The sequence below is a fragment of the Oncorhynchus keta genome, chromosome 28, assembly GCF_023373465.1.
Source record: "Oncorhynchus keta strain PuntledgeMale-10-30-2019 chromosome 28, Oket_V2, whole genome shotgun sequence".
Lineage (NCBI taxonomy): Eukaryota > Metazoa > Chordata > Actinopteri > Salmoniformes > Salmonidae > Oncorhynchus > Oncorhynchus keta.
This window is the reverse complement of record NC_068448.1, coordinates 25,963,118-25,988,490: the sequence shown is the minus strand read 5'-3', so window position 1 is coordinate 25,988,490 and position 25,373 is coordinate 25,963,118. Positions and strand designations below refer to the sequence as shown.

At 43.4% G+C, this 25,373-nt stretch overlaps 1 protein-coding gene across 3 annotated transcripts in view; it reads right to left on the bottom strand.

The window, feature by feature from the left end:
• Window positions 1-25,373, bottom strand: part of chchd6a (coiled-coil-helix-coiled-coil-helix domain containing 6a) — a 62,621-nt gene that overhangs the window by 12,966 nt on the left and 24,282 nt on the right. For 2 of the 3 annotated variants that reach the window (XM_052485215.1, XM_052485216.1), the window contains 3 exons: window positions 20,853-20,923; window positions 6,734-6,869; window positions 5,150-5,392 (listed from right to left, as the gene is read on the bottom strand). In XM_052485215.1, coding sequence (XP_052341175.1) covers window positions 5,354-5,392; window positions 6,734-6,869; window positions 20,853-20,923 — 246 coding nt within the window. In that variant the 3' untranslated portion in view covers window positions 5,150-5,353. Of the gene's footprint in view, window positions 1-5,149; window positions 5,393-6,733; window positions 6,870-20,852; window positions 20,924-25,373 lie in introns of those variants that run through there. The other variant, XM_035740497.1, reaches the window with a different exon arrangement.

The following is a 25,373-nucleotide window of genomic DNA, read 5'->3' as shown; positions in this document are numbered from 1 at the left end:
CGAGTCCTATATCGACATAACCTGAAAGGCCGCTCAGCAAGGAAGAAGCCACTGCTCCAAAACCACCATAAAAAAGCCAGACTACGGTTTGCAACTGCACATGGGGACAAAGATTGTACTTGAACTGTTTGGCCATAATGACCATCGTTGTTTGGAGGAAAAAGGGGGATGCTTGCAAGCGAAGAACACCACCTGCTTTGCTGCAGGAGGGCATGGTGCACTTCACAAAATAGATGGAATCATGAGGATGGACAATTATATGGATATTTTTTTATTTTTATTTCACCTTTATTTAACCAGGTAGGCTAGTTGAGAACAAGTTCTCATTTGCAACTGCGACCTGGCCAAGATAAAGCATAGCAGTGTGAACAGACAACACAGAGTTATACATGGAGTAAACAATTAGCAAGTCAATAACACAGTAGAAAAAATGGGCAGTCTATATACAATGTGTGCAAAAGGCATGAGGAGGTAGGCGAATAATACAATTTTTGCAGATTAACACTGGAGTGATAAATGATCAGATGGGCATGTACAGGTATATTGGTGTGCAAAAGAGCAGAAAAGTAAATAAATAAAAACAGTATAAAAACAGTATGGGAATGAGGTAGGTGAAAATGGGTGAGCTATTTACCTATAGACTATGTACAGCTGCAGCGATCGGTTAGCTGCTCGGATAGCTGATGTTTGAAGTTGGTGAGGGAGATAAAAGTCTCCAACTTCAGCGATTTTTGCAATTCGTTCCAGTCACAGGCAGCAGAGTACTGGAACGAAAGGCGGCCAAATGAGGTGTTGGCTTTAGGGATGGTCAGTGAGATACACCTGCTGGAGCGCGTGCTATGGATGGGTGTTGCCATCGTGACCAGTGAACTGAGATAAGGCGGAGCTTTACCTAGCATGGACTTGTAGATGACCTGGAGCCAGTGGGTCTGGCGACGAATATGTAGTGAGGGCCAGCCGACTAGAGCATACAAGTCGCAGTGGTGGGTGGTATAAGGTGCTTTAGTGACAAAACGGATGGCACTGTGATAGACTGCATCCAGTTTGCTGAGTAGAGTGTTGGAAGCCATTTTGTAGATGACGTCGCCAAAGTCGAGGATCGGTAGGATAGTCAGTTTTACTAGGGTAAGTTTGGCAGCGTGAGTGAAGGAGGCTTTGTTGCGGAATAGAAAGCCGACTCTTGATTTGATTTTTGATTGGAGATGTTTGATGTGAGTCTGGAAGGAGAGTTTGCAGTCTAGCCAGACACCTAGGTACTTATAGATGTCCACATATTCAAGGTCGGAACCATCCAGGGTGGTGATGCTAGTCGGGCATGCGGGTGCAGGCAGCGATCGGTTGAAAAGCATGCATTTGGTTTTACTCGCGTTTAAGAGCAGTTGGAGGCCACGGAAGGAGTGCTGTATGGCATTGAAGCTCGTTTGGAGGTTTGATAGCAGTGTCCAATGACGGGCCGAAAGTATATAGAATGGTGTCGTCTGCGTAGAGGTGGATCAGGGAATCGCCCGCAGCAAGAGCAACATCATTGATATATACAGAGAAAAGAGTCGGCCCGAGAATTGAACCCTGTGGCACCCCCATAGAGACTGCCAGAGGACCGGACAGCATGCCCTCCGATTTGACACACTGAACTCTGTCTGCAAAGTAATTGGTGAACCAGGCAAGGCAGTCATCCGAAAACCGAGGCTGTTGAGTCTGCCGATAAGAATATGGTGATTGACAGAGTCGAAAGCCTTGGCGAGGTCGATGAAGACGGCTGCACAGTACTGTCTTTTATCGATGGCGGTTATGATATCATTTAGTACCTTGAGTGTGGCTGAGGTGCACCCGTGACCGGCTCGGAAACCAGATTGCACAGCGGAGAAGGTACGGTGGAATTCGAGATGGTCAGTGACCTGTTTGTTGACTTGGCTTTCAAGACCTTAGATAGGCAGGGCAGGATGGATATAGGTCTATAGCAGTTTGGGTCCAGGGTGTCTCCCCCTTTGAAGAGGGGGATGACTGCGGCAGCTTTCAATCCTTGGGGATCTCAGACGATATGAAAGAGAGGTTGAACAGGCTGGTAATAGGGGTTGCGACAATGGCGGCAGATAGTTTCAGAAATAGCGGGTCCAGATTGTCAAGCCCAGCTGATTTGTACGGGTCCAGGTTTTGCAGCTCTTTCAGAACATCTGCTATCTGGATTTGGGTAAAGGAGAACCTGGAGAGGCTTGGGTGAGGAACTACGGGGGGCGGAGCTGTTGGCCGAGGTTGGAGTAGCCAGGCGGAAGGCATGGCCAGCCGTTGAGAAGTGCTTATTGAAGTTTTCGATAATCATGGATTTATCGGTGGAGACCGTGTTTCCTAGCCTCAGTGCAGTGGGCAGCTGGGAGGAGGTGCTCTTGTTCTCCATGGACTTCACAGTGTCCCAGAACTTTTTGGAGTTGGAGCTACAGGATGCAAACTTCTGCCTGAAGAAGCTGGCCTTAGCTTTCCTGACTGACTGCGTGTATTGGTTCCTGACTTCCCTGAACAGTTGCATATCACGGGGGCTACATCTCAGGACATCAGTCAAAGTTAAAGCTTGGTCACAAATGGGTCCTCCAAATGGACAATGAGCCCAAGCATACTTCCAAAGTTGTGGCAAAATGGCTTAAGGACAACAAAGTATTGGAGTGGCCATCGCAAAGCCCTGACCTCAATCCTATAGAACATTTGTGGGCAGAAGTGAAAAAGCGTGTGCAAGCAAGGAGGCCTACAGACCTGACTCAGTTACACCAGCTCTGTCAGGAGGAATGGGCCAACATTCACCCAACTTATTGTGGGAAGCTTGCAGAAGGCTACCCAAAACATTTGACCCAAGTTAAATAATTCAAAAGGCAATGCTACCAAATACTAATTGAGTGTATGTAAACTTCTGACCCACTGGGAATGTGATGAAAGAAATAAACACTGAAATAAATCACTCTTCTATTATTCTGACATGTCACATTCTTAAAATAAAGTGGTGATCCTAACTGACCTAAGACAGTGAATTTTTACTAGGATTAAATGTCGGGAATTGTGAAAAACAGAGTTTAAATGTATTTGGCTAAGGTGTATGTAAACTTCCGACTTCAGCTGTACCTAATACATTTGGGGTGGGCAATAGACACTGGAGCATTTACTCTAAAGGGAAAGTCTGCATAAAGCAGTCCAACACATTCAACATTCAACACAGGCTGGAGGTGTAAACTGCTGCAGGACAGGTGGAGGCCAGAGGGAGGGTTGAAGGTTCACTCACTCCTTCCCAAGGCTGACAGTGGGGCTTTGGGAATAATGCCCAGACTTTAACACAAAAGCCTCCATTGGAGGTCTATGCCAAGTCTGGGCTACAGAGAAGGGAGCGCACAGCGAGAAAACAGCATTAAAAGTTTCTGAGGTCTAAAACCGACCCTGGTCGTACTGCAACATCAATCCGGCATCAGACACGCTACCCTAACCAGCGCATTCTCATCGCTCCCTGTCTCTTTCTCTCTCTCTTTCTCCCTCCAACCTTTTTCTTTTGTGCTAAATGCAGGAAAGCTCAAAACATCTATCACCATCAAAGTCAGGGCATCTCTCTCTCTCTCTCTCTCTCTCTCTCGCTCTCTCTCTCTGTAAATTACTTGAGAATCCAGCGGAGCGTGGAGACGGATCAGGCAATCTCAACTCATTATCCGAGACAGGGACAATGGTGGGCACCTCCCAGCCTCCTCCTAGCCTCACGCGCTCCCCTCCCCAGATGCCACAGCACTGGCTCCGCTCTGGCCTCAGACATCCCCTCTCTAATAAGGCCTGCCTCTGTTCCTCCCCTCTAACCATCACCTTAACCCAAGCCCATCTTCACCAAACAGAGGGGGAGATACACAACACACACACACCTGAAGATGCCTTTTGTTGCTGAGCATTAATACGGCAGTGTGTGAGGTCTGCAGTGGGTCTGGACGGTCAGCCTCCTCCTACACTAACTTCAATGAAATCATACAGTAACTAGACCACACCCATTTCAGACCTGCAAACAATATGTTTATATGACCCCCTTTCAAACAAACCCTTATTGACCACTTATTTGCAGGTATACCCAGTTTATACAGATCAGTGGGTAACTGGCAAATTGGGAGGGGGGGGGGTGTTGTTAAACCATGGGGGCTGTTTGTATTTCTATTTCGGGAAGTGTTTATTAATTTACTTGCAAAAACATCAGAGAACCAGTCCCACAGAAACGATAGCTATATTTTGGTTACAGGCTCTGTAAAAATTCAGGAATCATGACTAGATCTTCAGGTGGGTTTTATATTCCCCCTACACCTTTCAGACGGACAAAAAAGCTGGTATAAACATGCAGGCATGGTAAATTAGACGGATTTTGGTCTGTGTATGAAAGGGATACCAGCATTTCATAGGAAAGTATTCTGGTTCCACACCATGTTTACATCAAACTGGCCTCAGACATGGATAGAAAACACTCCATGATGATGATGTTCACTGCTCTGCAAATTCAATATACTTTAAAATGACTAAAACCAAATCGAAACTCTTTTAGATAAGAGGCTGAATCCCAAATCACCCCTTCCCCTCGCCCCTCCATTTGTGAGCGCCTCCGCCTCCGCACAAGTGTCCCAAAGCTGAGGGAGTGAAAATGATGGAAGGTTTAGGGGCTTATTAGACCCTCCGATTGCCACTTGTCAGCTACTCCGCCAGCTTCACAGTGGTATCCCATCACCACCTTATTTTTTAGATTGCAGAATTTCACACAAAATAATGGAGAGGCATGCCTAATTATAAGCCACCTGTATTTGCTTGTGTCTGATTTCAAGGCTTGGCACATATGAAATACCTCCCAAATTAAATGTTAAACTGTTACTGGTTCTTCTCTAGGTTCCTGTCTTTCTGGGGAGTTTTCCATCGTGCCAAGTCACATCTACATTGCTTGTTGGTTGGGGTTTTAGGCTGGTTTTCTGTATAAGCACTTTGTGACATCTGCTGATGTAAAAAGGGCTTCATAAATACATTTTATTGATTGATTGATGATAGAGGTTTATATATATTGTAAAACGATAGGGGATATTTTTCCATTAGAATTTCATGCTTGTTTTATTATTTAAATGTGGAATATGAACTGAATTCAATAAAGTCACGAGTGTGTCCCGAAGTTGAAAGTTTAATTTGATCTCCTCGTCGCTCTTGAATTCCCCCTCTGAGTTTTGTCAGCAACACGTGACAACGGAGGGCCCTCCAAGCGAGTTGGTAGGGACGAGGGGCTGGTTTGCGATTCACAGTCTCTTCAAAAGGTATCCCCGACTTCAAACCTCTATCTAGTTGGGCTAATGTAGAGAGAAAGTTCCTTGTTGGCTCAGATTGGTGCGATGGAATGGAACGCACACGCACAGGGCTGGAGGAGAGGAGGTTCACAGAGCTGATTAGCACATTCTTTATGAGTACTTGCCATGCAAGGAGCTGGAGCGCCCTGGAGCTTTCCTCGGTGTAGAGCCAGAGCAGACCAGAACAGTGCAGTACCTGGCATGTATATATTATCAAGTGCACTTTCAACTCTTACAGTAGAATATCATGCTGCTAGTACACAAACTTCAAGGAACTCTCTCTATATCTAGGGGTAGCATTCTTGTGAAGAGGAGGCTATAAAACTGTAAGGGAGCCAGATTTGACTTGGGGGCTAGAAACCTCTTTACTTTGACTACTGCATACACTCCTGTAGACAAGTTCCAGCATCCCCATAGCGATGAAACTTAAGCTCACGGGTGTTTTAACGATGCATCGTTCCTACAACGACCGAAGATGTAACATGCGGTTCCCAAAACACCACACAGAGAGAACGCTGAAATTCATTTCAATGTGATAGAAATATGTAGCCTATACTGTATTGATCTTTGCAGTAATCTCAGTTTTCATTTGAAGCCTCTTTTTATCCTAGGATTGTAAAAATTGCAATTGGTAACTTTGTATTTGTAGTCGATTTCGCTTTGACGATATCGGCAGTCACAGCGAGACCGATAAACTTGATTCTGTGATTAGCAGAGATCTTCTGTGAACAGTATAAAGTGATGCGGAAGGGCAGAAAAGCATCTAACAACGCACTTAGCTGTTCTACGAGTGGTCTGAGGTAGTCGGTAAATAACAAGAGCTTTCATGTGCGACTTTAGTAATGATGAACTTTGCCTTAAGATGCTTTTGGGAAACAGCTCTGAGATTTAACGATGCTTAGATGAAGGTTCTAATGATGAACTTTGCCTTAAGATGCTTTTGGGAAACAGCTCTGAGATTTAACAATGCTCAGACGAAGGTTCTAATGATGAACTTTGCCTTAAGATGCTTTTGGGAAACAGCTCTGAGATTTAACGATGCTCAGATAAGGTTCTAATGATGAACTTTGCCTTAAGATGCTTTTGGGAAACAGCTCTGAGATTTAACGATGCTCAGACGAAGGTTCTAATGATGAACTTTGCCTTAAGATGCTTTTGGGAAACAGCTCTGAGATTTAACGATGCTCAGACGAAGGTTCTAATGATGAACTTTGCCTTAAGATGCTTTTGGGAACCTGGGCTCTGGTTATTTGAAGCAGGGACAAAAATACAGTTTTATATTCACTGGATGTGGTTGGGAAAAAAAGATGAACCGGTGAATTGACTGTAAAATATATTTAGCTATTTGTGTAGAAAGAGGTCATGAAAACCTCCAGGCATCTACTGAATGAAAGCCTATAGTGAACACTGACCTTCTTGGCTGCGTCAATGCACTGCATGTACGTTTTGGCCAGGTCTGAGCATTGCAAAGTCTTCTCCCGGTTCTCCTTGTAGCAGTTGAGGATCTGGGACTGCAGGTTGATGCACACAGGCTCTGTGTTCCTCGCTCTGTGGACACACACAGGTAAGGGGTCAGCCCAAAGGTCATCAAAGAGAAACAGCTTAATGATTTTTATTAGAACACAGCAAGCAACATGTCCAACATTACTACAGTGTATGATCAGTGACATTGTATTTTTGTGAAAATCATTTCAGGTGATTGATGCAGTGACGAGCCGTCATTCAGGTTTTGAGCCCCACATGCTTTGAGCCTCACCTGTTTAAAACAAATGATACAATAATAATAATACATTTTTTAAAAAGCCTGTTTTGCAAGTCATTCTGGCATTAATTCGTGTCACATATCAGTTTAGCAAACAATGTAAAAAAAATGGTAAAATGTCAAAATGTCCTTGAGTTAATAAAGAAGCATACAAGCCTAGCTCAGTGCTTTCTGTGGTGGAGGGGCAGCCAGGGAAAACACAGCGTGTAGGCATGGTTCACCTTCTCTGGTTGTGCGGGGATTGGCACAGTTTGCGAGCAAACTGGTGCACTGTCCACAGGACATGTTGATGCCACTGAACCAAGGCAGAGAAACCTTAACACTGTACACGTGATGGAGGCATGCGACATAAATCGCTGCTCATGTGCAAGAAAGGTTTCGGAAAGAGACCACTTAATTGCGTCAAAGTTGGTAGACAGCAATTTTCCCCCCAGTATGTACATTCCTTTCCGACTGCAGAACACGTGTGCTACCTCAATTTACACACAATACCCCATAATGACGAAGCAAAAAAAAGTTATACATTTTAGCAAATTTATAAAAATAAAAAAAACAGAAATATCACATTTACATAACTATTCAGACACTTTACTCAGTACTTTGTTGAAGCACCTTTTGCAGTGATTACTGCATCGAGTCTTCTTGGGTATGATGCTACAAGCTTGGCACACCTGTATTTGGAGAGTTTCTCCCATTCTTCTCTGCAGATCCTCTCAAGCTCTGTCAGGTTGGATGGGAAGCATTGCTGCACAGCTTTTCAGGTCTCTCCAGAGATGTTAGATCGGGTTTAAATCCGAGCTCTAGCTGGGCCACTCGAGGACATTCAGAGACTTTTCCAGAACCCACTCCTGGGTTGTCTTGGCTGTGTGTTTAGGGTCGTTGTCCTGTTGGAAGGTGAACCTTTGCCCCAGTTTGAGGTCCTGAACGCTCTGGAGCAGGTTTTCATCAAGGATGTCTCTGTACTATGCTCTGTTTATCTTTTCCTCGATCCTGACTAGTCTCCTACTGTAGTCCCTCCCGCTGAAAAACATCCCCACAGGATGATGCCGCCACCACCATGCTTCACTGTAGGGATGATGCCAGGTTTCCTCCAGACGTGACACTTGGCATTCAGGCCAAAGAGTTCAATCTTGGTTTCATCAGACCAGAGAATCTTGTTTCTCATGGTCTGAGAGTCTTTAGGTGCCTTTTGGCAAACTGCAAACGGGCTGTCATGTGCCTTTTACTGAGGGGTGGCTTCCGTCTGGCCACTCTACCATAAAGGCATGATTGGTGGAGAGCTGCAGAGGTGGTTGTCCTCCCATCTCCATAGAGGAACTCTGGAGCTCTGTCAAAGTGACCATCTTGTTCTTGGCCACCTCCCTGACTGAGACCCTTCTCCCCAGTTTGCTCAGTTTGGCCAGCTCTAGGAAGATTCTTGGTGGTTCCAAAACTTCTTCCATTTAAGAATGATGGAGGCCACTGTGTTCTTGGGGACCTTCAATGCTGCAGACATTTTTGGTACCCTTCCCCCAGATCGGTGCGTCGAAATAATCCTGTCTCGGAGCTCTACGGACAATTCCTTTGACCTCATGGCTTGGTTTTTGCTCTTACATGCACTATCAACTGTGGGGCCTTATATAGACAGGTGTGTGCCTTTCCAGATCATGTACAATCAATTGAATTTACCACAGGCGGACTCTCAAACATCACAAAGATGATCAATGCAAACAGGATGCACCTGAGCTCAATTTCAAGTCTCATAGCAAAGGGTCTGAAGACTTATGTAAATAAGGTATCTGTTTTTATATTTAATACATTTGCAAAATGTGGAAAAGGTCAAGGGGCCTGAAAACCTTCTGAAGGCACTGTATGTCTTGTATGATGCTGCATAAGTGATATGCCAGGGAGATATATATACTGTAACTAAGAAAGTAATACTAAGTGTATGTTGTGTAGTAAGCTGTTAGTAGCCATATGTCTCACTCTAAAAATGTAGTCGCTCTCCCCCTCAGAACTTCTTAGCCTACTGTTCTGATTAGGTGGTACACATGTAGCCTGTTTTAGAGAAATGTCATCATCGGATATTGTGAGTGCATTTTTTGCTTGCTTATGTGCCCCTATTATTTAGCCTACTATTCTGACTTGGTGTACAGGGAGAATACTGTAAGAATGGCACATTATCTGAATTCTGTCGCTGTCCATTTCAAAAGTGCTGAACGCATAGGAATATCTCAGCTCACTCATGTCTTAATCGAAATTACAGCTTACCCCTTATCCGTGCATCGTTCCCTTATGTCATAGATCGTACATCTACATTGTTAAATTGCTTATATAGGTCTATCTTATTCATAATTTTAAGCAATGTTAGAATGAGGCATTTCATTGTATTGCTTACTTTGTGTATTATAATTAACTCATTCATGTGCTTTCTCCACGAGGAGGGTATACGATATAAAGTTGTTGGGTCTGTAACCATGAGGAGGGGATACGATATAATGTTGTCAGGTCTGTAACCATGAGGGGATACTATACGATATAAAGTTGTTGGGTCTGTAACCATGAGGAGGGGATACTGTATAATGTTGTTGGGTCTGTAACCATGAGGAGGGGATACTGAATAATGTTGTTGGGTCTGTAACCATGAGGGGATACTGTATAATGTTGTTGGGTCTGTAACCATGAGGAGGGGATACTATATAATGTTGTTGGGTCTGTAACCATGAGGAGGGATACTATATAATGTTGTTGGGTCTGTAACCATGAGGAGGGGATACTATATAATGTTGTTGGGTCTGTAACCATGAGGAGGGGATACTATATAATGTTGTTGGGTCTGTAACCATGAGGAGGGGATACTATATAATGTTGTTGGGTCTGTAACCATGAGGAGGGGATACTATAAAATGTTGTTGGGTCTGTAACCATGAGGAGGGGATACTATATAATGTTGTTGGGTCTGTAACCATGAGGGGATACTATATAATGTTGTTGGGTCTGTAACCATGAGGAGGGGATACTATAAAATGTTGTTGGGTCTGTAACCATGAGGAGGGGATACTATATAATGTTGTTGGGTCTGTAACCATGAGGAGGGGATACTATATAATGTTGTTGGGTCTGTAACCATGAGGAGGGGATACTATATAATGTTGTTGGGTCTGTAACCATGAGGAGGGGATACTATATAATGTTGTTGGGTCTGTAACCATGAGGAGGGATACTATATAATGTTGTTGGGTCTGTAACCATGAGGAGGGATACTATATAATGTTGTTGGGTCTGTAACCATGTTTGCCAGTGACAGTCTCTTCCCATTCAAATATTTCTGTTCCACAAAAGGTTCACTAATAGACCCATGTAATTCCAGTTGATATTTCAAGGGTTCTTTTGTTTGTGCAATCTGTGTGTTGGTATATTGTCTATAAAAGTGGATTCTAGTGATGGTCTTTTCCTTCCTTTTTAGACTACATAATAAAAATGGTTGGCTAACCGCTGAGTCCGCGTCTCTCTCTCTTCCATTCTGTGTGGTGGCTTAGAGAAGAGTAAAGTTACATTTACTGAACATAAATATAAGAATGTTGATGTATGGTTCAAAAGTCAAAAAGTAATGTCGACATTTGTTATTATTGAAGGAGAATGGGTTCTTATCGAGTTAGACAAATCCACTAGGAGTCAGTAGAAACCATATTTATTTAAAGCTGCAATATGTACATAGAAATGGGAGTTATAGAGTCTAAGAAGCGGTCTTTCTATTCTTAAGTTTTCATTTTTGTATTTTCTACTTTCGGTTTAGTACATCATCTTCAAACCGCTGAAAATATAATATTCTGGATTATGGAAAATATATTGCACAGCAGTTTATATGGTACAACGATTATCTAAACTATACTTGCTAAAATTCAAATAGATCACCTAATTTTAGTTTATTTGACAAAACAAGTAACCAGGAAATGGCAGAGAGATTTCTGCATAGTGCATCTTTCAGCAAATCAGCCATATCAGTAGCTCAATGAAGTGTTTTCACTGCCAGACAAGGCTCCGCTGATAGCCAGGTGTAGCGGTGGGAAGGATTCACTCCGTAGTGGTGAAAAGAAAGCTCTGCTGTTGGGACAGCTTTATCTAGGCCCTAACAGTTTGTGGGCACCATTTGTCAACGTTATAGTGCATTTCATCTATTGTTTACTGTTGTGTAGTAGCGTCGCTGGCATGCACCTAAAAAAAAATATGTTGGTTGAATTTGACCCCACCAAGATTTACATGCTAAAACCTCCACTGGATTGATGTGAAGGACACTTTAAGACAATAAAATGTTCTAAGTTAATAAGAAAGCTACATGGCAACCACTATTCTTGATTCATCTACATTAAAACTGTTTCCACATTGTACCTGAAAAGAAACCTCCCGTCTCACACAAACTCAAAACATTTGTGTTTTCTTTTGTTCTGCTGTATTATTGACTATGTTTTGTTTGTTCCATGTGTAACTCTGTGTTGATGTATGTGCTGAACTGCTTTGCTTTATCTTGACCAGGTAGCAGTTGCAAATGAGAACTTGTTCTCAACTAGCCTACCTGGTTAAATAAAGGTGAATAAATAATAAAAATATTTCACATTACTTAACAATACACACAAACGCTCATATTTCACATTACATACCTATACACACAAACACACACTCATATTTCACATTACATACCAATACACACACCAACATCCCCCAGTGTGTACAAATGTCTCCCTCTCCATCCTGCGGACACTTTAGTGGAATGAATAGGTGGGGAGAGACAGGTTCAACTGAATTACTGGCAGAGAGGATATTCACTAATAGAGCCGGTGACAAGCGCGGCATTGACTAATACAACGATGATAAATAACCTGATACTGTGGCTAGAGGAGGCAGGGACACACGGTCACCCTGGCAACCTTTCAGCAGTGATGTCATTGAGCCCCCAAGATTCCCATAGACACAGACGGTTTGTTTGTGTCTTCCGAAAGATGTTGACTGTAATATGGAGGGCTGCTTCGTACAGTACAACCTCTTTCTATCAACCATAACCAGCGTACAGCTACAGATTACAAACGGTGTAGAAATGAATAAATCATTCCTAATTGAACGAATCAAAATGAGCTGATCAAATCAGGCTGAATTCAGAGATTGAATTAGCTTGTTGTAATATGATATGTGATATGTAACATAATTGGTCTCTGCATTCCGATTTCCCAGTGATGGAACTTTGTGGCAGATTCATTGCCAGGTTGCCATGCTTAATGAAATTTGATTGATTATGCAAAGTCATGTGCATTAAACCCTCCTATCCTCTCCCTCTCTCTTTGCAATGCACTCCAACAGCTACTCTCAGAGGACCGTTTGACACGGCGCTTAATTGAAACCCGAATTAAAACCTGGGCTCAGCTTTGATTCGGCATGCAAGCCAACCCCGGCATTTCAATTAAAACACATCCAAGGCTCCCATCACATCACGCAGCATATTACCAAGCAGCAGAGCGATATGCTATCGCTAGCGTTTCCTTGTGAGTTGCTTGTCTTATCTGAACGGTTAAGAGGAGAGAAGAAAAATACGAAGGATGGGAAATAAATCTCCATCAACAGCCCATCAAGGCGTGTTTAAGGGAGGATGAGTCTGTGTATCTGATCCCCGTTTTACCCAATGCTGAAGCTCTTCCTTCCTCTGTTTAATAACGACAGCGGCAGAGAAAAAGACTAAAGCAACGCTCTTCTTTGCGCTGGTAAGATAAGGAACTCTCCTTTAATTTAAAATAAACTGCCTTCATCAGGGAAGGAAGCTCCAGATAGCGCAGCAGGTTTATTAAAGGGGCCTGAAGCAGAAAATTGGTTTGCCGCAGCCAAAGCTGAACCGAATTGAACCAAATTGAAGGCGAGGTCTTAAATAAAAATATTAACTGAGCCGCTTAGGCCGCTTTGAGTGAAGCAGGCTGTGCATATGAGCAGTAATTTCGGAATTCAAAATCTCTAAGTAAATATAACGGAACACAGAGATTAGGCCTTAATTACTGCAGATTTCAATTATTTTTAATCTCCTCCAGAGAACGCGCAGTGGAAAAACAAAGGCTGACTTCTGAAAATCTGCCGAGCTTAGAGGCAAAAGGAGAAATGAAAGACTAGAAATCAAATGGAAAGAGGAAAAACAACTACAAAAGGTTCCATTAGCAAGCTTGCAATATGTATATTCAAATCAATAGAAATGCTAAGCAGCACAAACAAACTCCAAAACGAGTTGCTGTGTTGAATGTGATTGGCTGAGGGCAGAGGTTGTGTGTGTGCTAGTTCTGTAACTCATAGCTGATCAGGTGCTATCAGTAGGAGTCAGAGGAGAGGCACCCATATCTCTACACTGCTGCTGCTGTTGTGGGCAACCAGCGCTCACTCAAATGTCAGAGAGAGTAGCTACTGCATCGCCTCGAGATAACTCTGATCTGCCATCCTCAGCCAAGCCACAGCAGATTACTGCAAGAGCCAGATAAATACATGAATCACACTGGCTATACACTGTAAAGTCCCCAAATTGTATCTGCAGGGGAATTCACTGACATGTTTTGGGGATGGAGGGGCTGAAATTAACTAGATTAGAGGTGCGTTTCTTTAACCCTGGCTGTTGCTCGGCAGACAGATGATGGTCCCGGCTCTGACAGCTTTTACATTTCCTGAGCTGGTGAGGAGCGCAGCACAGCGCATGCAACCTCCCCTCCACTCTCCTTTCCTCCCCCAGCCAATCTCACCTGCAGGGCTGCGGAGTGGCGGACTCTTCTCCCTGCTCTCCTCCACACGATGCTCCCCCACTTAAGCCTGTCAGCCCTGGAGTTGCCCGAGGCAGAGCACTGAGAGCTCAGCTCAAACACAGGCAGGGATCTGACACCGCTGACAATTACTACTGCAGAGCACAATCACCAGATGGTGCCTCAAAGTATTGGCAAAGTAGTATGGGTTGCATTTCGATCACTTGGTCGCGTCGCTACCATTGTTATCAGTGTTCCACAGACGCCACAGCCACGTTGATGTCCAAAAGAAGAAGGGGGGCTAATGACTGACTGGGAGCTAATAACTGTTTTGCCCAGTGATGCAGTCGAGTCAGTAAACCTCGTGTCCGAATCGAGTCCAAAATCCCCTGTGCTGAAGTCCAAGTCCCAGTGCTTAGGTCTGAGTCACTGGGTCCATATTGACTCAACATAAAATGATTTAACCAGTCAGATATAGTGTAGCGGCAATCTCATTTCATTTTCTTCTGTGCTACTAAATGTTTGCATATAGGCTTCTGGTAATGTTATCAGGGCCACGTTCATTTTAAAAAGGTTCTCGAACCTCCATGAATAGAGCGAACTATTCATGTAACAGAGCCAACATTATTCTTTATTCAACATGTCAGAGAGGCATGATTGTTCTACATAGAAATATACTATCTGAACATTCCAATAAGTTGTTAGCTCTCGCTAGCTAATAAGGTAACATGACTGAACAAGATGTAGCCTAAAGAAATGGTTAACGGTTCAGTCTGCCTAGTAGCCTTGTTTTAGAATGGATCGCGATATTTTTTATGAATGTAAAATGCAGCCCGCTAATGCACGTTAGAAAGAAGAGAGAACTCAGCGCCGGTATTATGGCTCATTATGAACGGTAGCCCCATGGCTAGTCAAGCCGTTTTCTTTTAGGAAAAGAGGGAGACTTGGCTACAGAACCTGGATATGAAATGCAGTGGGAAAAGTGGGAGGGTTGAGCGAGACTAAACATTTCAAAGACAGCCTACTTCTCTATATCCTAATCAAGGGAGAGAAAAACTGTGACTGTTGTTTTACTATTAAACTCAATGCTGCTATTGGAAAGCAGCTTGTGTTTCTTAACCAGGCAAAGGGTAGTTAACTAGAAGGCTGGTGGTGATTGGTTAGCTAAGGTGAAGTAAGAGAGCCGCCTGCACGATGTGTATAATCGGAGGCGGAGCCTGTCTGCCCACACTCATCGCTTGCTCACCCGCAGCTCACCAGCTGATGTAGGCTGTGTTTGCTGGGTGTGGCACGTCCTTCCCACTGCTGAACAGAACATCTGTGCTACTAATATTAATTGTGCTTATCACTGAAAAGCTCTCAATCTCTCCAAAAACACTTGTCCAGTTAATTTAGTCTCATTTTAGTCAACTGAAATGAAAAATTATTTTAGTTAAGTTGTCGTTTTTTCTGGGTGTATTTAATTAGTTATAGTCTTGTCAATTGCCACTGAAAAATAGTTTTTTTCATATATATTTTGTTGATGAAACACACACGCACACACAGAGGGAGTTGCTGTTAAGGAATGGTTAGGCTGTCTTATTCAGGGCTGTCTCATGGATCACAAGGCAGACAGGATATTTCCTTACATTTCAGCCACAATTACAGTAGAGAGTAGTGCATGTCAAAATGGGGATCCTTATGACCTCTACAAAGTGGTCATCTTTTATGCATGACAATCTCAATTACAGCATAGTTGCTATTAGCACCAGACAGCCGTATCATGACTGATCATGAACAAAAGCTGTGGTTCTGTATCATGGTAGAGATAGTAATACAGCAGCAAAGGGCTGGTCCAGTTCTGTGCTCAGCCACTGAGGAGTTCCAGCTTGAAACGCCCTGGACAGCCGGTGTCTTCTATAATGAGGGCTTTTTCTCTGCGAGGCCATAACACCAGGAGCAAGAACAACAAGAGCAATATCTGGCTGGAGCTAACTAATTGGCCAGTTGTTAGCTGTAGCTAGCACGCTGTGTCTGACAGTACAGCCCCCTGACCAGTCTGATATCCTCTCCCTCTTCCCCCTCTCTACTGGAGTTAGGCTACGATAATGTCAATTTGTTACTACAGGGCATTCTACTAATATCAATAGCATAGAACAGCTCGTTTCTGCGTCGTCTTTTGTTTTCAATGAGGGGAGCTCCTCGGTAGCAGTGTGTTCTGTTCACCTCAGACAGGTCTGCAGTGCCTTGGCATGTTGCCAAGATGATTAATGGTGCAGCCACCTCAACTGTTCCATCAAAGATACACTCCTTTCTCTGGGAGGCTCAAAGGGTGTGTGTTACAGACGATGAAGAAGAAGTGTCACAATACAGCATTAACAGCAATGCTTCAAGACCGCTACAAACTGCTGAGTGCCTGGACCACTACTTCACTTGTAAACCTTTGCCGGGGCCACAATACAGCACATTAGCTCTCTTCAATTGACGATATCTGATAGGCAGAGCATCGGTCAGAGAGTTAGAGTGTCTGATGTACAGTGCCTTGCGAAAGTATTCGGCCCCCTTGAACTTTGCGACCTTTTGCCACATTTCAGGCTTCAAACAAAGATATAAAACTGTATTTTTTTGTGAAGAATCAACAACAAGTGGGACACAATCATGAAGTGGAACGACATTTATTGGATATTTCAAACTTTTTTAACAAATCAAAAACTGAAAAATTGGGCGTGCAAAATTATTCAGCCCCTTTACTTTCAGTGCAGCAAACTCTCTCCAGAAGTTCAGTGAGGATCTCTGAATGATCCAATGTTGACCTAAATGACTAATGATGATAAATACAATCCACCTGTGTGTAATCAAGTCTCCGTATAAATGCACCTGCACTGTGATAGTCTTAGAGGTCCGTTAAAAGCGCAGAGAGCATCATGAAGAACAAGGAACACACCAGGCAGGTCCGAGATACTGTTGTGAAAAAGTTTAAAGCCGGATTTGGATACAAAAAGATTTCCCAAGCTTTAAACATCCCAAGGAGCACTGTGCAAGCGATAATATTGAAATAGAAGGAGTATCAGACCACTGCAAATCTACCAAGACCTGGCCGTCCCTCTAAACTTTCAGCTCATACAAGGAGAAGACTGATCAGAGATGCAGCCAAGAGGCCCATGATCACTCTGGATGAACTGCAGAGATCTACAGCTGAGGTGGGAGACTCTGTCCATAGGACAACAATCAGTCATATATTGCACAAATCTGGCCTTTATGGAAGAGTGGCAAGAAGAAAGCCATTTCTTAAAGATATCCATAAAAAGTGTTGTTTAAAGTTTGCCACAAGCCACCTGGGAGACACACCAAACATGTGGAAGAAGGTGCTCTGGTCAGATGAAACCAAAATTGAACATTTTGGCAACAATGCAAAACGTTATGTTTGGCGTAAAAGCAACACAGCTCATCACCCTGAACACACAATCCCCACTGTCAAACATGGTGGTGGCAGCATCATGGTTTGGGCCTGCTTTTCTTCAGCAGGGACAGGGAAGATGGTTAAAATTGATGGGAAGATGGATGGAGCCAAATACAGGACCATTCTGGAAAAAAAACCTGATGGAGTCTGCAAAAGACCTGAGACTGGGACGGAGATTTGTCTTCCAACAAGACAATGATCCAAAACATAAAGCAAAATCTACAATGGAATGGTTCAAAAATAAACATATCCAGGTGTTAGAATGGCCAAGTCAAAGTCCAGACCTGAATCCAATCGAGAATCTGTGGAAAGAACTGAAAACTGCTGTTCACAAATGCTCTCCATCCAACCTCACTGAGCTCGAGCTGTTTTGCAAGGAGGAATGGGAAAAAATGTCAGTCTCTCGATGTGCAAAACTGATAGAGACATACCTCAAGCGACTTACAGCTGTAATCGCAGCAAAAGGTGGCGCTACAAAGTATTAACTTAAGGGGGCTGAATAATTTTGCACAACCAATTTTTCCGTTTTTGATTTGTTAAAAAAGTTTGAAATATCCAATAAATGTCGTTCCACTTCATGATTGTGTCGCACTTGTTGATTCTTCACAAAAAAATACAGTTTTATATCTTTATGTTTGAAGCCTTTAATGTGGCAAAAGGTCGCAAAGTTCAAGGGGGCCGAATACTTTTGCAAGGCACTGTAAGAGATAAAACAGCTAGAAGACTACGGACACTAGAGATTGACTTAAAGCAGTTGAATCCCATCTTTACTTGGCCCTGTGCTCTGCTCTGTGTGCTAGAAAGGGAGTTAAGTCGGGGAGCAGCGAGGGACAGAGACAGAGAGGTTAGAAAGCAGCCTTGTCATGTTCCAGGAGATTCAGGGGAGCTGCAGCCCAGATGAGGCAGCAGCGTGCACACGGGGACGACAAGCAGGGACAGGACGCTCCTGGCAAACCCTCTCCAAGTCTAGGGATTAAAAACGGAATTATAAACATCACACAGTGAGTGCCATGCCGTGGAGGAGGCAGGAAGGTAGAAGCTAGGCAAACTGACACTGTCTGCCTAAGCTCTGGTAGTAGAACTCAGGAAAAGTGTAACTTCTGCAAACCCAGCCCAGGCCTTGCAGCCCTATTTTAACACCCTAACCTTAGACCCAGTCTGGCTGTATAACCCCCTGACCACATCCTGGCTTCTATGCCACTGTAACCATTCCCCCAGGCCAACCACAACCCACTGCCCTTGATCTTCTTACCCCAGTGTGCTCACTCAATCTTCTAACCTTCACCTGGTAGGCCGAAATGGCAACAGAAGGCACTGGAGGCAGAGAAGAAACATCCATCTCACATCACACACATCTCACTCTGATCGTATGGCCATCTGATAGGAGCGCGTGTAGCCATTTCTCCTGCCTGGGAGGAAGTCTCTTCAGACGGCAGCACGCTAACGTGAGCTTAGCAGCTCAAATCCCTGATTAGAGGCCTGCATTAGTTAGCTCCTTGTTGCTATGCTAGCACAGAACAGGCAGGGAGTACTGCAGTCCCTAACCAGCTGCCACCATCCTGACACACACTGCTTCATTTACACATGATGCAGAAGAGAGAAGAGCTGCCTTTCCCCAAGACTATAGGGGATTTGAACACATTTCTCTCAGATTGTACTACTACTCTGCTCTACTTCCAACTTTGGTTATGGTAATTAACTGGATTACTGATTCTACAGTATAACTACAGCATGACAATGAATTGACTGATGTGATACCCGTATAGGACCTTTGGTTATGGTAATTAACTGGATTACTGATTCTACAGTATAACTACAGCATGACAATGAATTGACTGATGTGATACTCGTATAGGACCTTTGGTTATGGTAATTGACTGGATTACTGATTTTACAGTATAACTACAGCATGACAATGAATTGACTGATGTGATACTCGTATAGGACCTTTGGTTATGGTAATTGACTGGATTACTGATTCTACAGTATAACTACAGCATGACAATGAATTGACTGATGTGATACTCGTATAGGACCTTTGGTTATGGTAATTGACTGGATTACTGATTCTACAGTATAACTACAGCATGACAATGAATTGACTGATGTGATACCCGTATAGGACCTTTGTCCCAAACTGCAGTTTGATTCATATCATAGTTCTGAATAAAAATGATGATTAGTTCTGTGCTCCCATATCTAGAGGGTCTCACCGCCAAAGTAGCACAGGATTCTGGTTTTACTTGATCCTACTGGGTTCTATATGAACACGTCTGGAAGGATGGACCAAAATACAGTGTATTATAAAATAGGTTTAAGATCGTTACAATGGGATTGAAACACCAGATGTTCAATACTCACCATAACAAACTAAATGGAGCTTAACACTTCTTTAACATCAGGCCCTTCCAATAAAGCACATGGATTTACTATGAACCTCTATAGTGATTAGGGTATCCCTGTACTGTGCAGAATTGAGGTCAGTCTTTGGAAAACATGCATTAGTAAATGCATTAGCTAAGAAGGCAAGTCAACTGGTAGGCTATGTGATAAGGCTAATATTGAAAGCTCACAGTTTGACAGGAAATGGAAATAAATGCCTCCCTATTCTGAAATAAAGTTAGAAGTGCAGTGTCTTTTGCCAGCAGTTTCCCCATCTCTCATTATAATTATTTAGCTGAAAAACACAATTCTTAAATGCTGATTAATCAAACAGTTGCCAAATTAATCTTATTCGATTTACAGGACTTTGCACAGGGGAGTGTTTGGGAAAGAAAAGATTGCTATCTGGGCAGGTGATTTGCTCATGTATAAAGTACGGTTGAGGTTAATTGAATTGAATTTACACTGACATTTACTTTGGCGATAATGAGTAGGCAAAGTGTGTAAGTGCGATGGGCTACTAGTGCCATACAACTGTGTCCAACAGTTGTATGGCACTACAAACAATCTGCATTCATTTCACGAGCGTTAGATCTGCTCAGGGGGAATGTTAGTCTACAGCCCAGGCACAGGTGAATACATTCTGTCATAGATACTGTATCTGTCATTCTCCAGTTCTCCCAGCCATACCTACCTGTTACTGTTACCATGTCTTATCTATGATAATAAGGAGAAAACATTCACGGCACCTTGCTATCCTTGGGCTGTTTCCATCTGAGAAAGACATTTCATTTTCTTGTGAATTAGAGGGAAAAACACACCTCATCATGTGCATTGTTGGAGTCTAAGGGAGCCAACCCATCTCCATGGAAACCAAAAGCACAGCACTAGTTGGCTACGGAAAACGATTTTATACGAGCTCTTCTACCATTCTGACAACATCAATTACTGTGAATTGTAGTGGGAGACAAAACAGAGGAGCAACTACTATACAATCAGTGTATAATTTACAGCAAAGCAGAGATGAAAAAGCGCTCTACAGAGTACATGGATCCATCATAGATCTTGTAGAATGCTTTCAAGTGTTATAGCTTGTGAATGACTGTCTGTGGTGTTGAGTTGGGGCCCATCTACATAGGGACTGCAGTTCCACAGGTACTGTAGAGTCTGGAGGTGAACATTACTACAGGTGAACAGGCGGTTTTACTTACTTTACAAGAGCTTCGGATTTTGTGGCTTGGTCGTGGAACTGTTTCTCGGTTTGCTTGTATCGATCCAAATTCTGAAATATAAAAATAAACATGATGAGGAAACGCAGAATGTTACAGTAAGTTAGTGTACAATTCTACACGATGAAATAAAATAACATGATCCCCTGATAAAATGCACATTTCCCACCATCCCAAATCATTGCCTTCGGTAACAGCCAGTTCATCTAAGAACTGGATATTAAGCTGATGTAATTGCAGTTAAATGCCTTGCTAGAGTGTACAGGGGAACATGTCAAGATGTTAAAACCTTAATGACCATCATGGTGTAGTTAGTGGGTGTTCTGATCCCAGGTCACTTCACCTCTGGCAGTCAGTCAGTCAGTCAGGCAGACTGAGGAAGGAGCAGTGGGCCTGGTCACTGACACACAGTCTCTTCATTAAGGCTATAGAGACCATACCAGAGACCATCATCACCCATGCAGTCCTCAGTAACAGCTCTAACTACTGCTGAAGAGACTCCATGCCCATAGCATACAATCAAATCGGTCCAAAGCACAGTGCTGGTCTAATGCCTACATCCCTGTCATGAGAGACTCCATGTCTCTGTACCGTAGGTTTTCAGTTCCACAATCACTGATGTGGCTGCCCAGGAAAGAGACAGCCAAGGTGGAATCCCATTTCCATGTGTACCTTGACAGGCAGCACCTCAGTTTAATGAGGTAACGGCCGTGCCTCAGAATACCATCCATAAACCCAGGCTAAATAGGCTTCCCTTAATTATTTCGGATATTTCTCCTCTGGCAGAGAGAGGGAGGGAAAGCTGGGGGTAATTGAAGTGAGTAGAGCAGGAATGTGATGGGATCATCGCTTAACCCCAACCCTGAATCCCCATCAATTCATCACAAGTTCCAGTGGGGTCAGTCTCTGTCATATTTCACACCATCTAATCCCTACACAAGTCATCTGAAGGGGAGGGAGCCGACAGTGGAGACAGAGGAGCACCACTCGTATGCATTCACACCTAATCCGATAACTATCAAAGATGACAAATTATCATCTGTTTCCTTCCCCTCATCCTCTCCAGTCAGAGTGAAAGAAGGAGGGAGGAGGCGGGCCAGACGAGGCCCACTGCTGCTCAGCCTCATCTCCCTCTGGCTGAACTGAGCTCTCTCTGAAGCCCCCATTAAGGGCTGCTGCTTCTTAAATGTTAATGGCTTTAATGAGGCTGTGAAGAGGTTCTCATAACTTGCTACAGTAGGAATTTCAGCGGGAACTGTTATTGTGTGAACACCGGTCCAGGAGATTATGATGCTTGCAATTACCAAAGAGCAGTGACCCACTGTGCTTCTCTGGAATAAGTATTCTGTAGCCACGTTGTGCATGCCTAAAATTATTAACCCATTTATGTGAGTGAAAATGCTGGAATATAGTCTTTGTGTGAATGAGTGAGTGAGTGAGTGAGTGAGTGAGTGTCTGTGGCTCTATGTCTGCACTACAATGAGAGCTGGCAAGGTGAGACAGTGAAGTGAAATTGCAGACACACTGACCTAGATTCTACAACAGTACTCAATCTCCTTCTTATCCATTCAAAGAGCCTTGATTGGCTGATCTCCATTCAGGCCTGTTCATGCCACCAGGGAGCACATAGAACAACCTAAAACAAAACACGAATCCTCAACAACTGGAGCTCTTCCTTCACATTTATCCAGGGGGGCTTAGAGGCATCTTTGGATGTCCCAAATATTTAACCAAAATAAACTGACAGCTGGGACTGGGCATATAAAATGAGGTGAATGTAAATACCTGGATTAATTGAAAACGTTGATTAAATGCCGTAAGATGGTTCGGGAGCCCTGTTGAGAGACTATTAGCATCTTGTGTCTGTTATTAAAACAGCAGAAAGTATAAGCTCTATCCTACTGTATGTGCAGTACGGGTATTATGGGTCCACAGGGAATGGCCCAGTGGCATTTAAACCCACCCCTTGTGAATACAACAAGGAGAAGATGACACTAAGGATGGGACTCCCTCTTGCATTCCTGAATACATTTGCGCTAAGGCACTCGTTGCTGTGTGCAATGCTACCCGCATTAACCGGATTTGCCTGTGCAAATCCAGCAGCTGGTACCTGGGTCGAGAGGCTGGCTGGCAAACCCAGTCAGCCACACTCATCTTCCACCCTCCTTCAATCCCTCCTTCTACCCTCAGTGCCATTCCCTGCTGCGCTAATCCAATCAATATCTTGATCTGTGCAGGGTGGCTCTGCCTTGGCGTCGATTTGGGCTAAGCGCTGTTTTACACACCTCCACCAGGAGCACTTATCCCCCAGGCAAACGATCCCACCGCTGACACCAACTGCCACGCTACTTTGACACGCTGTAAAAAGACCAGGTTTCCAGCCCACGCACGCTCCTGTTTTAGCCATCATTTTGAGAAAACCAAAGACAAAGTGAGGGCGAAGTGAATTCTGCAGTGAGATATGTAGACACAAGACGTATTAACCTCAACCTGCCTCTTGTGTTTGAGATGGATGCTCTCCTGCAGGCAATAAGGAGTCAAGGAGATCAGGAATGGATGTCCAGTCACTCAGTGTCTGGTCTGTTCTTCTGGAGGTATCTGGACATGTCTGGAGGTATCTCGAGTAGTTGTCGACCGATTATGATTTTTCAACGCCAATACCGATTATTGGAGGACCAAAAAAGCCGATACCGATTAATCGGGCAATTTATTTATTTTTTGTAATAATGACAATTACAACAATACTGAATGAACACTTATTTTAACGTAATATAATACATCAATAAAATAAATGTAGCCTCAAGTAAATAATAAAAGTGCAATATGTGCCATGTCAGAAAGCTAACGTTTCAGTTCCTTGCTCAGAACATGAGAACATATGAAAGCTGGTGGTTCCTTTTAACACGAGTCTTCAATATTCCCAGGTAAGAAGTTTTAGGTTGAAGTTATTATAGGAATTATAGGACTATTTCCCTCGATAGCATTTGTATTTCATTAACCTTTGACTATTAGATGTTCTTATAGGCACTTTAGTATTGCCAGTGTAACAGTATAGCTTCCGTCCCTCTCCTCGCTCCTCCCTGGGCTCGAACCAGCAACACAACGACAACAGCCACCATCGAAGCAGCGTTACCCATGCAGAGCAAGGGGAACAACTACTAGAAGGCTCAGAGTGAGTGACGCTTGAAACGCTATTAGCGCGCGCTAACTAGCCAGCCATTTCACTTCGGTTACACCAGCCTCATCTCGGGAGTTGATAAGCTTGAAGTCATAAACAGAGCAATGCTTGACGCACAACGAAGAGCTGCGGGCAAAACGTACGAAAGTGTTTACGCGCCTGCTGCTGCCTACCACCGCTCAGTCAGATACTTAGATACTTGTATGCTCAGTCAGATTATATGCAACGCAGGACACGCTAGATAATATCATCAACCATGTGTACTTAACTAGTGATTATGATTGATTGTTTTTTATAAGATAAGTTTAATGCTAGCTAGCAACTTACCTTGGCTTACTGCATTCGCGTAACAGGCAGTCTCCTTGTGGAGTGCAACGAGAGAGAGAGGCAGGTCGTTATTGCGTTGGACTAGTTAACTCTAAAGATGCAAGATTGGATCCCCCGAGCTGACACGGTGAAAATCTGTCGTTCTGCCCCTGAACGAGGCAGTTAACCCACCGTTCCTAGGCCGTCATTGAAAATAAGAATGTGTTCTTAACGGACTTGCCTAGTTAAATAAAGGTATAAAATATTTATTTATTAAAAATAAAAATAAAATAAAAAAAGGCAAATCGGCGCCCAAAAATACCGATTTCCGATTGTTATGAAAACTTGAAATCGGCCCTAATTAAATCGTCCATTCTGATTAATCGGTCGTCCTCGAATCTCGAGGTGTCTGGAGGATGTGTCTGGAGGATGTGTTAGTCCTCCAGAATCTCTGGTCTAGACAACACCTTCCATTTGTCTCTCTTTGTATGAGCTGTCTGTCTGAGCAAACTCAGATTTTGAATCAGGAGATTAGCTATAACTTTTGTGCCCAACATTACAGAGCTGAAAGAGCCAACGAAAATCTAAATAAAAGCAAAACTACCAATGGGTCATTCTTACTCTAATGCTTTATAAAAGGGAAAATGTTAGGTAATGTTCCCATCCCAATGTTTAGGCTATCAACATCTCCAGATGGAACATACTGCGCTTAAAATATTAATATGGCTAATTTAGAGCTCACTTAACACATAAGCAGATAACTTTCACATGAAAGCATCAAAGTTTTCTTACATTTCCATAAGAAACCGGCAACACAGCAAAATATGGTTTTAATGCGGAGAAAAGGCACCCTGTACAGTATTCTGATTAGAACGCTTCTCCCGTCCTCTATCGTTCTAACCGCTGCCCCTGCAGTTTAAGAGGCGAAGAGGTATTATACCCCCTGGAGCCCCTGACATGTGCCTACATCTGTATGGCATGCTGGGAAAATAATCCTTGCTAAAAAAATATTAAATTAA